General features: G+C 41.1%; 1 protein-coding gene across 1 annotated transcript in view; it reads left to right on the forward strand.

The window, feature by feature from the left end:
• The window catches only part of TOPAZ1 (testis and ovary specific TOPAZ 1), a gene marked incomplete at both ends in the record, with an annotated part of 51999 nt that overhangs the window by 10190 nt on the left and 23910 nt on the right, over positions 1–17899 (forward strand). The window contains 4 exons of the mRNA XM_080934702.1: positions 2266–2330; positions 3372–3496; positions 11653–11717; positions 15595–15731. Of these exons, the coding sequence (XP_080790828.1) occupies positions 2266–2330; positions 3372–3496; positions 11653–11717; positions 15595–15731 (392 nt within the window). The remainder of the gene's footprint in view (positions 1–2265; positions 2331–3371; positions 3497–11652; positions 11718–15594; positions 15732–17899) is intronic.

Genomic DNA, 17899 nt, shown 5'->3' on the forward strand with positions numbered 1-17899 from the left:
TGCATGTTTGCAGACACTGCTTTATGTTGCTCGTTTCTTTCTCCTGCTTTACCACTGGACTTCTCAAGAAATGTCCATGTCTTATTTATCTTTTTTCTTCCTGAAAGAAATTTATTGTTTGTTTGTTTGTTTGTTTGTTTATTGGTAATTTAAGAATGATTCGTGTTAAGCATTGATATTTACAAAGAAAAGTAAAAACCAAACTTGTTTACTATTGCTTTTTGCCATCTGGTAGCATTTTACACACAGACTTACACATTTGATCTTCAGAATACCCTGGATTCAGTAGAAAAACCTTTTAAATGAAGTTTTGTACAATAGAAACTTCTCAGCAGTCAAAATTTGGACTGTAAAAAATACATGCAAAACATACTTTTCTGAAAACACTGAACTTTGAACAAACCCAACACCTCATGTAGTGGGGAAACCTAGTACTTTGTATAATGAGGGAAAAAAGGGGACTTAAAGTTTCTGTTTTGGGAGTCTGGGAAGGGGGCTCAGTGGGTAAGGGTGCTGGCTGCACAAGCATGAGGGCCTGAGTTAGGGTCGCTAGTATCCACATGGGAAGAGCTAGGAAACAAGGAGACAGGAGGATCACTGGAACTTGCTAGCTGGCCAACCTATCCAAAAACCAAATAAATTTTAAAGAAAAGCAAACATCTCCTGCCCCTGCTAGAGCATGAGGCAGAATACAGTGAGCTGCTGTGGACAGTTTGAAGCCCCATGTCCCCATGTCCCCATGTCCCCATGTCTATGATTAAGATGAAAGCACATTCTTACAATATTTCTGTGGTTTTTTTAAAGACTTATTTGTTTTATGTGTGTGAGTGCACTGTTGTTCTCTTCAGACACACCAGAAGAGGGCATCAGATCCCATTACAGATGGTTGTGAGCTACCATGTGAGTACTGGGAATTGAACTCAGGACTAAGGGAAGAGCAGCCAGTGCTGTTAATCACTGGGCCATTTCTTTAGTCCATATTTCTGTGTTTTTTAAAGAAACCAAGATTTCAAATTTCTCACTGCACTGTTTACTTGCTGTGCCTACCATAAATAGGTAAGTAAAAACTGTGGAAACATCACTTTGTTCTCTACTGAGTTGTGTAATCTCCCTCATTCCGTTACCTCACTGTCTTGTGACTCTTTATCTTCATTCTCACTCTTACTATTCAGCTGTCTTCTGGATTGTTGTGGTAAGAGCCCAGTTAATGCTCCTGAACTCCCAGGATATATTGTGAGCTAGAAATCAATCTGTTGTGGACTGTTCAGTGTGCCTCACTAACTTTCGGCCACCAGAAGATGAGTCTCTTTTAAGGCACTTGATAGGTCTATAGTCTCCTTTTTTTTCACAGCTCAGGTACTGGAGGATAAAGTGGTGTTTATTTTATGTGCTTTCATGTAGTGAGCTTATCTGAATTTTAAAAATGGAGATATTTGTCTATATGTATTTAAGTGTCTACCACATGTGTTTTTTCATTCATTAAACCCATTGGACATAAGAATATGACACTTAAGCTTCACAGTAACTTCATAAACAAGTGTTACTCTTATATCTGATGTGATTAGATGAAAAAGTTTAAAATAAACAGGAACCCAGAGCAGTCCAACTCTTGACCTCCAGAGCTTAGATCACAAACTTTTCTTAGAGGTAACAGGCAAAAAGAAAAGAAAAAACCAACAAACCTCAAAATCAACTCAAGCTTTCTTGAGTTTTTGTTGTTGGTTGGTTGGTTGGTTGGTTGGTTGGTTTAGTTTGGTTTGGTTTTTTTTTTGAAACAGGCTCTTTCTGTGTAGCTCTGTCTGTCCTGGAACTCATTTTTTAGACCAGGCTGGCCACAAACTCACAGAGATCCACTTGCCTTTGCCTCCCTAGTGCTGGGATTAAATCACTTGGCAAGCCGTCTTGTTTTTACACGAGCACCAAGCTGTGCATGCACATGCCTGAGTGTACATGCTAAGCACTCTTGCATTGGTGCAGTCCTTTACAGTTTTCCAAACGCCTCCCTCGTCTATTTGTTAGGTCCTTCCTAAGTAGCGCAGGAAGTAGTCAGGATAATAGCACTCTAGCCGTGGTGGCACACTTTTGAGTAAATGTCCCAGTGAGAGCCCAGGACAGATGCACTGAACCCCACTGCAGTCTCACCTTTGTCCTGGAGAACCCGGTGGACCAGCCAACCTCAGAAGCAAATGTTACACACACAGTGCTTCATGACTGAGTAGTTCTGCTGGAATCTGGTACAGTGTTTGAGTTCTGTTTGCTTTGCAGTAAAGAAGTTGCCTTGCTGGACCCTGGATTGCTGAAACTGGAGATCTGTCCTTCCTTGTCAGCAGGTAAAATTTGATACTTGAAGAATATTCAGTATTGAAATATCTATATCTGTATTCAGGCCCACTCACTGAATTCATTGGACTGGGAAGCTTTTTGCTTCGCATCTGCTAAACAAATGTCACATAGCTTGTCAGTTTTCTTCCATTTTAACTGATAAGTTGGCAAATCATATTTTGAGGTATGTTTCTATTTTAATTATTCAATGCATAACTTTGTTATAAATTCTCTACAAGATAAATAGTTGACCTCTGGAGTCTTCTAGACTTATTGAAATTAAATTAATATGCTTAACTTTATCATCCTTAAACTAGTCATAAACTAACAGCCAATCATAATTTTAGAAACCAGAGCAACAATGTTGAACTTAACTTTTACTTTGACTTTCAAGTTTTAAAACTGTTTTTAGAAGCAGCAAGATGGATTGGTAGGTGAAGGTACTTGCTGCCTGACCTTGCAAGCTGCCATCTGATTTCCACAGCTGAACCATGACTGTAGGCACACAAAATAAAACATAAATGTGTGCCAGGTGTAGTGTGCACACCTTTAATCTCAGTGCTCAGGAGGCAGAGGCAGATGGATCTCTGTGAGTTTAAGACCAGCCAAAGCAGAGTTACATAGTTGAGACCCTGTTTTGAAAATAAATAAATAATTGATTAATTAATTAAATAATTAAATATATAAATGTATGTCAGGGTTGAGTGCCTGAAGGAACAAGTGAACTTGAGACTGGGCCCAGTATGTAGTTCTGACTGGCATGGAACTAACAGCTTCTGTCTCCAAGTGCTAATGTTAGAGACATGTGCCAACAAAAATACTTTTAAATGGCTGGGACATAAGAAAGGTTCTTGCAGATCACATTGTCAATTCTTTATACCATATAGTGCAATTATTTTGGTAGTAACTAGGGAATTACATAGTTTGCTGAGGTTCTAACTTGGTATTTGTCATGTTAGGACTTGAGTACTTCTGAATTCTGGGATTGATGGAACAGTCTTTGGTTGTTTTGTTTAAAGTTTGTATGGTTAAATGTTGTTTCTCTTCAGCAAAGGAGCTTCAGCATGATCCTAGAGGGGCAGCTGTCTCCTTAGAAGCTACTGAGAAGACTGTTGTCAGTGAGAACCTAGAAGACCTCAGTAAACAAGCACGAGCTTCAGACTCAGACGCAAAGGTATCAGAAGCTTTTGTATGACCCCACGTCTTGGACTTAGGTAGTAGTAATGCAGAAGCCGTTTCAACAGTGCTGTGAGAAGACAGATGAATTCTTCTTACTGAGTAGGAGTGCCACACCACTAGCCAGCTGACAGGTGTCTTGGTGGTCTATGTAAACACAATATACATAGGAGTTCCTGAGAAGTGGGATGTGATGTTTAATTATATGAGTGTCTTCATATCCTAAAGTTACCACAAATTTACATGATCTTCCCTGAAATCTTTGAATATGGTAGCACCTATGGACCATGTATGTGAGCATCAGTTATGTATCCACAGATGTAGAAGCAAGAGGAATTGTAGGTAAGCTTGATGTTGGAACATACTGCTTATACCTGATAAGGGGAAAAAATCTTTTATATCAGACTATTTGTTTAAATTTTCTACCCAAGGCTGGGCATGAAGCTCAATGGCAAAATGTTAGCCTAGCACCTGCCAGGCCTTGAGTCCATTCCTAGCTCTGCAAAAAAGAGAAATTCTGCCTGATAAGTTAGTGATTCTCTGACCCTTTTGCACAATATAATTGATGCCTAAGCAACTGTGTCATACCTTCTCCACCTACACAGCTGGCAGCCTTGGTCACTGCTTCGCCATGAGTAGATGGAAAGGACGTTGTAAGCGCCTGCCAATACGTTAGACCACCTGCCTGATCTAGAATTGCAGCTTCTCATGTGCAGGCCTCACCTCTCCAGTGATGCCCCCACTGCTGATCAATCTGTGTCTGCATCTTCATTTTCATCTCCCACTTTCTTTGCAGCTTTTTTTCATGTGGTTCCAGAATGAATGTTTGGTTTGCTTTACTCTGCTTTTGTCTGCTACCTCCCCGTTTAGGGCTTTTTAAAGTTTTTTTCCCCACTCCCCCTGATCTGCACAGTGACCCAGAGCCGTGGATCTGTTCTTCTCTGCCTAGATGTGCTCTTTCACATTGTCCCATCCAAGTTTATCCCATACATAAATGTACTGACTCCCTCACGTTTCTATGTGTAGCTCAGACTCCTCCAAACTACAGACCTTTGTCTCGTCAGGTGCTTGCTCACTTGGATGTCCAATTAGGCATTTAAAACTTAACACAGCTAAAAACAAAACCCCTCAATTACACATTCCCATCACTAGGAACCAATTTCTGTCACAGTCTGTGTTGATGACAACACTATCTTTCTCAGTTATTCAGTCTCAAAAGGTTAGCTTTCTTAATGTTTATCCTCACCCTATATATAGACTGTAAGGTTTTACCTTCACATGATGTCAAGAAATGGTCTGTTCTTTACCACCTTATCAATAGTACACTGGTATATATCATATATATAGACAATAGTCTATATTGTATACCATGCAAATGATTACAGTAGCCTCCTAACAGACCTGTTTCTGACCTTGCCCTCTTACCAGCTATTCTCAGTACAACATAGGTTTTTCTTGTGTCATTATTTCTTCTGCCTCAGACTCTCCAAAAGTGTCTAATGTTACTCATGACCAAACCTATAGTCCTTAAGATGACCCACAAGGATTGTCTGTCTGTCTGCCCTGAAACCCCTCACTCCATTGCCTCTTAGTTCCCCTTTTCAGTGACCATTCTAGCTAGCTTGTTTGTGAGACATGCCAGGCTTTCCTCTGCTCCAAGGTCTTGTACTTGCAGTCTTACTTGCCCTAGAAAATGGTAGAGCAGCTAGCTGCTCCTATTTCCTTCAGGGTTAGTCATACTGATGTTCTCAGGCAGACCTTCTCTAGCCACAAGGTAAAATGCAGTGTTCTTCCTTATTTCATACCCGCCTTCTTGCTGTTATTACGACCTGGTATATACTCCAGGTGGAGTATCCCATTGGAAATGCTCAAATCCAGAAGTATTTTAGATTTCAGCGTTTTTAAATTATAATTTAGGGTGGGTTTTATTTTGAAATAGTGTCTTTGTAGTTCAGCTCACCTCAGACTTTGGCAGTCATCTTAGCCTCTGGGAGTGCACCACCAGGCACAGAGTCTTGGAATATATATATACATATAAAATTTAAAGTCTGAAATGTTCCCAAAATATTGGAGCATAATTTTGGCACTCAAAAAGTTTCAAGTTTCACAGTGTTTTAGAGTTAGATTTTCAGATTATGTATGCCTGCCAAATCCATATATTTACTTTGTCTTTGTCTCCTCCCGCTAGGATAAAGCCCTATGAAAACAAGATGTTTTTGTCCATTTTGTGTAATACTTGAGAGTCTAGCGTGAAGAGCAGTTGCTGATAGCTGCTGAGAGAATAGGGACTGTGAGTGCTGGAAGTGTCTAGAGAAAGAAAAGGCTCATCAGTACACACTGCCATTGTTAAAAGTTAAGTCTAAACTGTTTAACACTTAGCAGGATCTTCATAGATTATCCATATAATACTGGAAGTGTCTAAATCTAAACTGTTAAACACTTATTAGGGATTTTCATAGATGATCTGTATGATGTAATGAGATATTTGGCGTTCCCTAAGATTGCCCTAAGTGGGGGTCAGTGATAGGCCACAAGAACTCACGGAGGTTAGGAAAGTGGTTATACCCATGGCTTCATTGACAGCAGTAAAAGAACAAGTCAGAAGGGAAGAGACACCCAGGGAGAGTTCACAGCACCATCCTCCTAGAGAGTCTGCAGCATAGCACAAGAATTCTAACAAGGCAAAACATTTGAAGAGCTTAGAAATTGCCTTCCAGAGTCTGGGCCAGGAGCGATCTTATAAATGAAGTGTGTGGATAACCCAGACTTGCTGAGTTTAACCTTCACTGTACATGAGATTTGTACTGTGATTTCCTTTTACAAATGAGGGCACCAAGTCAGAGTGTTAGTGACCTTTCCTGAGGTCACATGTGACAGTCTAACAACTCTGAGAAGAACAAACATTCCTTTAAAGGGCCTAGATGGTACTCTATGCTTTGTGGCCATTGGATTAGTGTAGTGGCCATTTAACTGCCACAGTAACCCAGAAGAAGCCATAGACACTGGGTGTTGCTGTGCTCACAGACCACTTCACCTACAAAAAAGGGCAGCTGCACGAGATTGACTCCAGCCCTTCCCTCTAAATCACCGACGTCTAGGCTGGGGAGCTCTGAGGTCATGATAACCGTCAAACAACCTTTGATTTCACTGGTTCTCTTTTGCTTTTTTGTTACCCATTTCACTCTGGTTTATATTTTTCCCTTTCTTTGGCTTATTTTGGATTTACTATGCTGTTTTACAGTTTCTTTTTACTTAATTTCATGAGTTTGTATATGAATGTATATAATGTGTAATATGTCTATGCCTGGTCCCTGTGAAGTAACAGTGAAAGAATTGTGGAGGAAGTACACATCTACATCAGAAAGGAAAGACATTCTCAGGGCAGATTACAGTGATGAGCTGCCATATGGACACTGGGAGCTGAACCCAGGTGTTCTGCAAGAGCAATGAATGTTCCTAACTCCTGAGCCATCTCTCCTTTTATAGTTTATTTTATTAAATTTGTTTATTTAGCTCTTTTTAAAGACAGGGTTTCTCTTTATGGCCCTGGCTGTCCTTGAATTGTACTGTAGACCAGGCTGCCCTCAAACTCAGAGATTACCTACCTCAACTACCTGAGTGCTGAGATTAAAGGTGTGCTCCACTATGGCCTGGCCTCTTTTATAGTTTCTTAAAGTTATAGCTGAGGCCACTGATTAAAAACATTATCTCATGATTAATATATTTAGCACTACCAATTCACACATCTCACTTTTTTAAAAAAATGGTGGATCTACCAGCAGTGCTAAGAAGATACATAGAATGCACCCTTTACTTCTCCTGGTGGCCATGCTGCAGAACTGCAGCATAGTATGTCACTCACTCAGGAAGCCCTTGCCATTGTCTGTCCATTCGCAGTAATGCAGCTGAGACACAGAGCATCCCTCTTACTGAAACTGTCCTTCACAGTAGCCCTTACGGCCAGTCCTACTTCTTTCCTGCCCCAGCCTCCCTAGCCCTTAACAGACACTGTTACCATCCCTAAAGTCTTTCCTGCCCCAGCCTCCCTAGCCCTTAACAGACACTATTACCATCCCTAAAGTTTAGTCATTTCAAGGCTGTTACATAAATGAAATTGTGTAGTTTGTAATCACCTTAAATTGAGGATCATTTATTCAACTTGTTTGATACACCAGGTATTTGATATCTTAACTCCTTAGTAGTAGTCCATAGTATAGGTGTACCGCAGTTAGCAAACTAACTATTCATTTGCTGATTGACATCTCAGTGGCTTTCAGTTTGAGATATTACAGATAAAGCTGCTGGCTACAGACATTCCTGGTTTTATGTGCACCTAAGTTTCATCTCTTTGGGATAAGTGGGCTGTATTTGCTGAGCCCTATAGTAGCTGCCACCTTATTTCCCTGCAATAGGAGGCCGTTGAAATCTATATTTAGAATTTTTAGTCTTAGCTAGGCTGTTGAGAGTCTCCTTCTCAAGGTAAGTGTGGCTTGAATGGTAATGGCTCATAGAACCATATACTTGGATGCTTAGGCCCCAGATAGTGAAATGTTCAGAAGGATTGGGAGGTATGGCCTTGTTGGAATAGGTGTGGACTTGTCAGAGAAGATGGGTTACTAGGAGTGGGTTTTGAGGTTTCAAAAGACCACACCAAGCCCAGCCTCTCCCTCCCCCACCTCTCTCTGCCTGCCTGCCTGCCTGCTTGCCTGCATATCAGGATAATGGAAGCTCTCAGCCCCACATCTACATGCCACCATTTTTGCCATGATGATAATGGACTAACCCTCTGAAACTGTAAGCCAGCCCCCAGTTAAATACTTTGTTTTTAAGAGTTGCTTTAGTCATGGTGTCTTTTCCTATCAGTAGAACAGTGACTAAGACAGAAGTTGGTTCCAGGAGTGAAGGATGCTATGGAAGGCCTGATCATACCTCTCCATGTTTGGAGAAAGAAGAAAGACTCTGGGACTTAGGACTAGAAAAGCAGTTGTGTTCAGTGGAGCCCACTGGACCATCCTAATTGGAAAATAAAAGACAGTAGTACCATGGACAGTGTGAGCTGTGAGGTCCCAGATCAAAAGGCTTCAGTGAAGAAGAATATTAGTAAATGACCTAGAGATTTAGGTTGAAGAGCTGTAGATCAATGGCCATGTACCTGCTTTCGGCCCTTGTCCTAAAAATTTTCCAGACGCTATATTGAAGAGTTGTAGATGGATGACATTGGCAGAGGAGATTCATAACAGCCTGGCGTCAGCCTTGTCATGTGGCTCTTAGTGATCATCTTTATGCAGATCTACAGTGAGAAAGAGAGACCATGGTAAAAGACATACAAAAGCACAGTTGGAGGAGATAAGACGAGAAATGTAATGTTGGGAGCCAGGTAAAGAGAGATGATCCACCTGAGGCAAGACTGACTGAAAGCATAAGCAGAGAAGGGTGGTCTAAGGACAGGCCAGGTTAGAGCTAAGTGTACTGGGCCGGTGGCCTCACATCTTAGACTGCCTCTTTCCAGGGCCTCTGGCTTTGCCCTAAACCCTGTCTTCTTGTTTGGGTCAATAGGGCAACTTTTTTCCTCTCACAGTTGTTCTAACTAGGGCATGTGTAATGCTGTTCATTTTCTAGAACTTCCAGGCATATGTTTTAAAATAGTCAATGTAGAGTTAACAGTTCTCTTCAGAAAGGTTAACCTAAAAGGGAGACTGCCACTCCTCACAGAGGATCTGTCACAATTCTTATGGATTCTACAAACTGTAGAGTGCCGTCCTTTATCTTACTTTCCTGTTGCTGACTGTCTCAGCCCGTTACTGTTGCTGTGAAGAGACACCACGGTCAAAGCAGTTGACATAAAAGAAAGCATTTAACTGGGGGCTTGCGTACATTTTTAAAGGATTAATTCATTATCCATCATCATGGCAGGATGCAGGCAGGCGGAAATGGGGCTGGGAGTTTTCATCTGGATCCACAGGCAGTCAGAGAGGAGGGGGAGAGGAACAGACAGACAGACATTGCTGTGGGCTTTTGAAACCTCAAAACTCCAAACAACATACCTCCTCCAAGTCCACACCCATACCAATAAGCCACACCTCCTAATCTTCCTAATCTTTCTCAAACAGTGTCACTCCCTGTGGACTAACCATTCAAATATATAAGTGTGGGGGTCATTCTCACTTAAGCCACCACACTGATGTATAGTGGAGATTGTTCTCTTCCAGTGCACGTAGACACGCCACAGTCCTACAGGTGTGTAGTCACTGTGTCTGTGCTTAGACAAGCAGCAGTCATGTTGGACACTGAGTCTGTGTGCTGTGTAAATAGTGTTGCACTGAGCATCCTCGATAGAGTTGGGCTGTCAGATTGTCAGTATAGACATTACTGTGATCGGTCCCTCACGCAGCATTGCTGAGAGTACTCTTTTCTCCCCATCACTCAACTAATTAAGTGCTTAAACTTGTCCATCTGCTTAGTTTTACAAATGGCTTTGTTTTAGTTTTAATTCAAATTTTTAGTCTAATTAAGCATTTTTCAGCATTTTAGAAGAACATTGTCATTTTTCTGTGAGCTTCTATTTATGCTCTTTGCCTATTTTTCTAGGATTTTAGCTAGTGCCTATTGGAGTCCTGTAGACAAAGTCTTTATCTTCTACTATACCTTGAAATATTTTTCTCTGTTTTCCCCTGGCACTTTCAAGTTCCTGATTTTAGAGGTACTGCCAGAATCTTTTTTATATCTATTAGTCTTAAAGGAACCCAAAAGACATTTGACTTTACAATGAGTTGACATAATTTTTATTTTCTGTACACTTAACTATCTGGTTCTACCATTTATTGAATCATTTTTTCAGAAATTTCAAATGCTATCTTTAATTTGTTGTTTAAAAATGTTTAGGGGCTGGAGAGATGGCTCAGTGGTTAAGAGCACTGACTGTTCTTCCAGGGGTCCTCAGTTCAATTGCCAGCCACAACCATCTGTAATGATGCCCTCTAATGGTGTGTCTGAAGGGCTACAATGTACTCACATACATAAAATAAGTAAATAAATAACTCTTTGAAGAAATTTTTTAGCCAGGCAGTGATGGCACATAGCTTTAATCCCAGCACTCAGTAGGCAGAGGTGGGTGAATCTATGAATTTCAGGCCTACAGAATGAGTTCTAGTTCAGCTAGGACTACACAGAGAAAGCCTGTCTCAAAACAACAACAGAAATGGTTTTTCATGTGTGTATGTCTGTTTCCCCTGCATGTGTCTGTGAGCCATGTGCATGTGCATGCTTGTTTCCTGTAGAAATGGGGATCGGGCTTGCTAGCACTGGGCTTGCAGAAGGTTGTGAACTGGCATGTGGGTGCTGGGAATTGAACCTAGATCTTCTGGAAAATTAGCCATTGCATTTAGCTGCAGCCCTATCATTAACATGGTAAATATGACGTGAAAAACTAAACTCTTTCTTTCCCATTGATCCTTGGTTCATGTGTCTTTGGCATACTGTCAATCATTTGGAAAACAGAAGCAGAAGGAAAGCTTGCTCTAAAACATACTGAGATGTGTTATAAACTTTAAACATTTTTTATTCCCTTTCATATATTTTAAGATGCCTCAAACTCAGCCTGAAAGTGTCTGTCAGTGTATAAAAGCTTTCTGGAGAACTAGCGTTTTATTATCAACATTTTCATCTGGGAACATGACACATCTTTCCACTTCATTCTTTGTGTTGTTTTGTGAAACTGAACCGAGGACCTCATGTTTGCTGCACATGTGGCTTAACACTGAGTCACACCCCAGTACCTTCTACTTGTTAATATGTTACACTTATTAAGTGTTGTTTGTCTGTATATCTGTCTGTCTGTCTGTCTGTCTGTAACAAGGTCTCATCTAAGCTAACCTGCCTTCAAACTTAGTAAATCACTAAGGATGGCCCTGCACCACAGCTAGTGATCTCCCTGCCTTCACTTGTGAGATTGTGGGTATGCAGCAGCTTGCCCAGCAGCAGGAGAACATTTTAAGTCATTGTTGAGCATTTAAAATTATGTAGGTAAAACCGTCTTCAGACCATCTAATTGTTAACTTACATACCACATGTTTCTAGTAGATCTGGGAGGCCTTGTGGTCTAAATGTTTCATAGACATACTCACTTCTGCCTCCTTACCTACTATCTCTTTACAGTGTGTAAGTTCAGACAAGGCACCTGCTATGGAAGAACAAGAGAGCACTCATGAAGTTTGCACAAGGTCTGTGATATAATTTTAAATCTGTTGTGTATCATCAGCTAGCATCCTATAAGCTATGCACATGGATATGGTTTAATCGTGTGTCAGTTGTTCGCAGATGTAAAGGTAATTTAAGTTACTTTAAATCTGGCAGTAAAATGGGGTCGTTCTTAATTTTATTCTTAGTGTGTGTGTGGGTTTGCATGCATGTGTGGATGTGCATGTGTGAACCGGAAGTCCATAACATCTATGTGCTAGGTGTCATTCTCAACACTTCTCTACCGTAAAGACAGAGATGGGGTCTTTCGCTTGAGCTCAAGGCTCTCCAGCAAGATTTTTCTGGCTAACCAGCTTGCTCTGGTGATTCCCTGCCCCCACTTCACAGCCTGTTTTTACACAGTAACCCAGTACTCCAGTTCTCATGCTCACACAGCGGGATCTGTACCTGCTGAGCAATCTCCCCAGCTCCTGGCATTAAACTTTTGAGTCATTAGAAATAGTGGTAGGTGTTGGAGAAATGTCTCAAGTGCTTCCTGCACTAAAAGAAGAATCCAAGTTCAGTTTCCAATACCCACAATGAGTGGATTACAACCATCTGTAACTCCCAATATAAGGGATCTGACTGATACCCTCTCCTGGCTTTTGAGAGCATCTTCACACACACACACACACACACACACACACACACACACACACAATTAAAATTTTAAATATTTTAAGTTACAGTAAAGTCAATAGAAAGGGATGTAAAAGCTGAAATGGTTAGTACTAAGAGAACATAACATATTAAATTGCCCCATTTATTTGTCATCTAAACTGTCTTCCACCCTCATTTATCTGCTGTAACAAGGTACATCCAAGTCAGAAAGTGAATGTACTCTAGTCAGTTTTGTTCAGGTTAAGATTTTTGTGTGTATATCCTCAGAGCAGCAATAGCACATGAGAACTTGTCAGAAATGCAGTTGTAGGTCCTACCCAGACCTGCTGAGCCAGAAACTCTGAGGATAAGGCCTGCCATCCACCTGTTCAGTAAGAAGTCAGATGCCAGAGCTAGGGTTAAGGAGCAAAGCAGGTGAGCGATCCTATGGAAAACAAGTGTGCTTCATGGCTGTCTTAGTTACCGTTTCTGTTGCTTTGAAGAGATACCATGACTATAGCAATTCTTGTAAAATAAAATATTTAATTGGGACTGTCTTACAGTTGAGAGGTTTAGTCTATTATCGTCATGGCAGGAAGCATGGCAGCCTTCAGGCAAACATGGTACTGGAGAAGGAGCTAAGAGTTCTACATCTGAATCTGCAGGCAGCAAGAAGAGTTAGCCACTGGGCCTGGCTTGAGTTTCTGAAACCTCAAAGCCCATTCTCGGGGCCACACCTTCTCCCCTAAGGCCACACCTTGTAGTAGTGGCACTCCCTGTGATCCTAGGGAGCCATTTTCATTAGGCCACCACAGTGGCCATTGCATATCTTCAATAAGAACACTGAAAATGAAGGGGTTTTTCAGGAAACATTTTCCTTACAAACTGAGGTAGCATTGTACAGTCAGAGGCTTATGATCAGCTGGGCTTTGCTGCAGGAGTCACTTATACCATCCTGTTACCACCCTTCAGCCTGTCTGTCTGCTGTGTCTTCTGTCTGTTTACTAAGAAACAATGTTGATTATGTGTGTCAGTGAGATCAGAAATCAAGAAAACAAGTGAAATTTAAAATTTTTTAAATTCTCTTAATGCTACTTTTAAATTTTAAATTAAATTAAAATTTAAATTAAATTCTCTTAATGCTACTTTTTAATTCTTTTAATGCTACTAAGTGTTAGCTGTTAGAACTATAATCCCTGCTTCTTACTGGTTTTTCTCCTCTGCTACAACTTCCTTCACCCCAAGATAAAATCCAATGAAAAATATTACTGTAATTGTTTCTTAGGTTAAAAAATCATAGTATCTGAATATTGGTATCTTTGTCTTAAAAGTCAATTATTTTGTACCTTTTAGACATCAAGTTATTTTTCTACATAAATAACTTTAAGATTCATATTTTAATGAAATTTGTTATATAGCATATTATACACTAAAGTGAGGATAAAGTTGTTCATATTATCAGCCTGGTGATATTTTTATGGTTCTGTTATGGAAAGCTCTCAAACATATATGTTTATTATATTTACTTATCCAGAAAAAAGAATTTATATAGTAACCCCTCTTCATTCATAGAGAATAGTTTCAAGACCCTGTAGGCACATAGAACTTCATATAGTATCAAACCCTATGGCATGGTGAGCTTTCTCTTATACATATATTGGGTAGAATAATAGTCATAGAATTGTTGCGACAGCATGTTGTATGAGTTCTGATCCTGGCCTGTTGTGTCACATCTCAAGATGATGTGCTTATATGAAGAGATGGAGTAAAACAGCAGTGGCCATGCTAGTGACTGAGGGCTCCTTAAATACAAGCAGTGCAGCACAGGGACCACTGGCCTGGTACCAGCCTGGGTAGGTAGCTGCCTGGACTCACTCACAGGATGATGCAGAACAGGATGCAGTGTGAAACCTGAGGATTGTTCTTGGAGCTTTCCATTCATTGTTTCAGCACTGAGGCTCACCCTGGGTGTCTGAGCCACACGCTGTGAAACTGGACAAGGGAGCTGTGCTCTGATGCTCTGACCTCATTCTTTGTCAGGAGAATAAGTAGATGTGTTTTGTCTTTAGACTACAAACTTTTATTATTCCTTGAACCTTTTATCAGGTATGATAAAAGTATTTCCCATCAAGCCCAGTGGTATATTCCTAATGTTCCCAGTCTCAGGAAGCTGAGATAGGACGGTGTCTTGACCTAGGAGTTCAAGGCCAGCATAGTGAGGACAGGACAGGAAAGTGATATTCCATCTCAAAATGTTTGGGTTTTGGTGTGGTGGTTTGGGCAGTTGCTATTGCAATGTTTTTATTTTGTGTTCTCTCTCGTGTCTGTGTGTGCGTGCATGTGCGTGCGTGTTCGAGTGCTCCCTATGTCCTGCACTGCACTCGCTGTGGTGTGACCACTCTGCACTCACTGATTTGTTACTGTGATAAAACATGTGTTAGAAGCAGCTGGAGGGAAGGAGGGTTTGCTCTGGCTCATGGTTTGAAAGGATGTATCGTGGTAGAGGAAATACGGCACAGTTCAATGGCCTAACAAGATGGCTCAGTAGGTAAAAGTGCTTACTTTACAAGCCTGACAAGCTCAGTTGAAGACCCAGAACTCACATAAAGATGGAAGGAGAGGCCCATCTTCATAAAGCTATCCTCTCTCTTCTGCAGGCTCACTATGGTATGTGCACCCTCCCACACATCACTGAGTAAACTAAAGTTTGAAGAGGACAGGAGCACTCCACTGGAAATACTGCAGGGTCAGGATACAGCATGTACAGAATAGTGCACAGCACACACATAGCAGCATGTACAGAATAGTGCACAGCACACACATAGCAGCATGTACAGAATAGTGCACAGCACATACATAGCAGCATGTACAGAATAGTGCACAGCACATACATAGCAGCATGTACAGAATAGTGCACAGCACACACATAGCAGCATGTACAGAATAGTGCACAGCACACACATAGCAGCATGTACAGAATAGTGCACAGCACATACATAGCAGCATGTACAGAATAGTGCACAGCACACACATAGCAGCATGTACAGAATAGTGCACAGCACACACATAGCAGCATGTACAGAATAGTGCACAGCACATACATAGCAGCATGTACAGAATAGTGCACAGCACATACATAGCAGCATGTACAGAATAGTGCACAGCACACACATAGCAGCAGGTTATATTTCTGAGTACTTGAGTCACATTGCTGTTTCATAAATAAGATGACACTCTGATTGGGTTGTTCTGTTCACACAGCAAAGACTGTAGAAGTGTGGAGGCTGTGGCGACTGAGAGTCACGTAGCAGCACTGGGCCCCAGCCCTCTGTGCTCATCGGCACTTCCTTTGAGTCTAAGCAGTCATCACAATGTAGCGCCAACATCCTGGATAAATGGTAATGCTGTTTTCTTGTTAAGTTCTTGTCAGCTTGAAGGACTTTCACAGGAGACATTGCTACTAAAATAAAAGCATCTGTACTTATGTGGCAGTGGTATTATATGAAATGTATTCATATTTTAATTACATTTGTATATGTTTAGGATTTATGTTATTTCTCATAATGTACAATTCTCTGATTCTCTAAACAGAACGAGCACTGTTGAAGAATGGTAGAAGCTTAAGTTTCTTTATACATCACAATCTCACTTCTGTGAACCATCCCAATACTCACTTCATGCTACCTGGTATTACAGGCATGCGCACCAAGCCCACAGTGGTTGTGTGTTTTATTCAAACCCTTCTAACTTTCATAATGTAAATTGCTATGTATAAATTATAGGCAGCATACCTTCAGCCTGTTCCAGATTATATTCACATGTTACAGAGGTAAAATATAAATAATTGAAATAAAAATACTTGTGCTGAGGGTGGCCCAGTGGGTAAGTACTTGCCTTACAGACATAGGTGCCTGCTTGCATGTATGGTGGCACATTGCTCCAGCATGTGGGAGGCAGGGGTAGGGTCTCTGTGATCTTGGTCTACCCTGATTCAGCCTGGTCTACATAGCAAGTGCCAGAATAGCTAGAACTATATAATAAAGAAACTTAGTCTCCAAGGAAGGAAGGGAAAGGAAAAAAGAAAGAAAAGAAAATGAGGAAGGAAGAAAGAAAAGATAAGGGCCTGAATTCATATTTGTAGCATTCATAAAAACCATTCACATCTATCAACCCAACATTGCAAGAGAGAAGTGGGGTGAACCCCAGGGGCTCACGGTTCATCGAGTCTTGTTGCAACAATGAACTAAAGGTTCAGTGAGAGACCACGTCTCAAGGGCATGAGCTAGGGGACTAGAGAGTTGGCCCAGAAGTTAAGAGCACTTGTTGCTCTTGCAGAAGACCAGGGTTCAACTCCCAACACCCACATGGTGGTTCAAAACTATATGTATATATCTCCAGTTTTTTGAGTTTCTGACTTTCTTGAACATCAGACACAAAGTTGGTATACACACAGATTTTCAGCCAAAACATTCATTTACGTGAAAGAAAAACACAAAACCATGAAATAGAAGCTGGGCATGGAGTTCCTTTACTCTAGAGGGAAAGGCCAGCTTGATTCACATAATGAGTTCCAGGCCAACAATGGATACAGAGTAAAATGGCTCAAATAAGCACAAAGAAAAATGTAGAGACTGATAAAATAAGACACCTGATGTTAACTCTACCACCTCATACATATGCAGAGGCAAGCACAACTTGCACACACACATACCACATAGAAATTGTCTTTAGAAAAGATTGTTTTGAAATGTCCTAGATCTTGTTTTAAAAGACACCATTAGACCTAGAGAGATGGATGGTTCAGCATCTATAGTCACTTGCTATTTCATGTGACTATTTCATAAGTCACAGCACCCATGACAGAAAACTCACAACTATCTGTAACTCTAGCTCCACAGTATCTGTAGGCACTGCACTTGGGTGCACACGCACATGCCAACATACATTACACACATTGAGAATAACAAAACTAAACTCTTAAAAGACACTATTAGAGAGCACACTGCAAAGAGCACAGTGACTGCCGCACCAAGCATAAAGCACTGGAACGGAGTACTACAGGCCAGGGATCCGAATACATATTAATTCTGAGGGTTGTGGAATCCTCAAAAGGCTACCCTCTTTCTCTGAATGTGTAAGGAGAGTACAAAGCCTAGGTGCCATCACTTCTGAATTCATGCCAGATAAAACAGTTCTGCTAAAATTCTTCTACACAAGTCATTCAGTACTTCACAGTAATACACATGGCAGCACAAATCTAAATTGAATTGGATGTGCCAAAACCTGCCTATGAGATGGCTTAGCCGGTAAAGACCCTGGCCACCTAGCCTGACCACTTGAGCTTTTCAGGTTGTCCTCTTACCTCCAAACATGTGCTGTGCTGCATGCAAGGGCATGCCCAAGTGTGTGTGTGACACACATGCTTATTTAAATGTAGGAAACAACAAGATAGAAGAGGGAGTTGGAGAGGTCGCTAGTGGTAGAACCACTGGCTGCTGTCACAGAGGACCTGGGTTTGATTCCCAGTGCCCACATGTCAGCTCACAACTGTCTTTAACTCCATTCC

Source organism: Micromys minutus (assembly GCF_963924665.1).
Source record: "Micromys minutus genome assembly, chromosome: 21".
In the NCBI taxonomy this organism is placed as follows: Eukaryota; Metazoa; Chordata; class Mammalia; order Rodentia; family Muridae; genus Micromys; species Micromys minutus.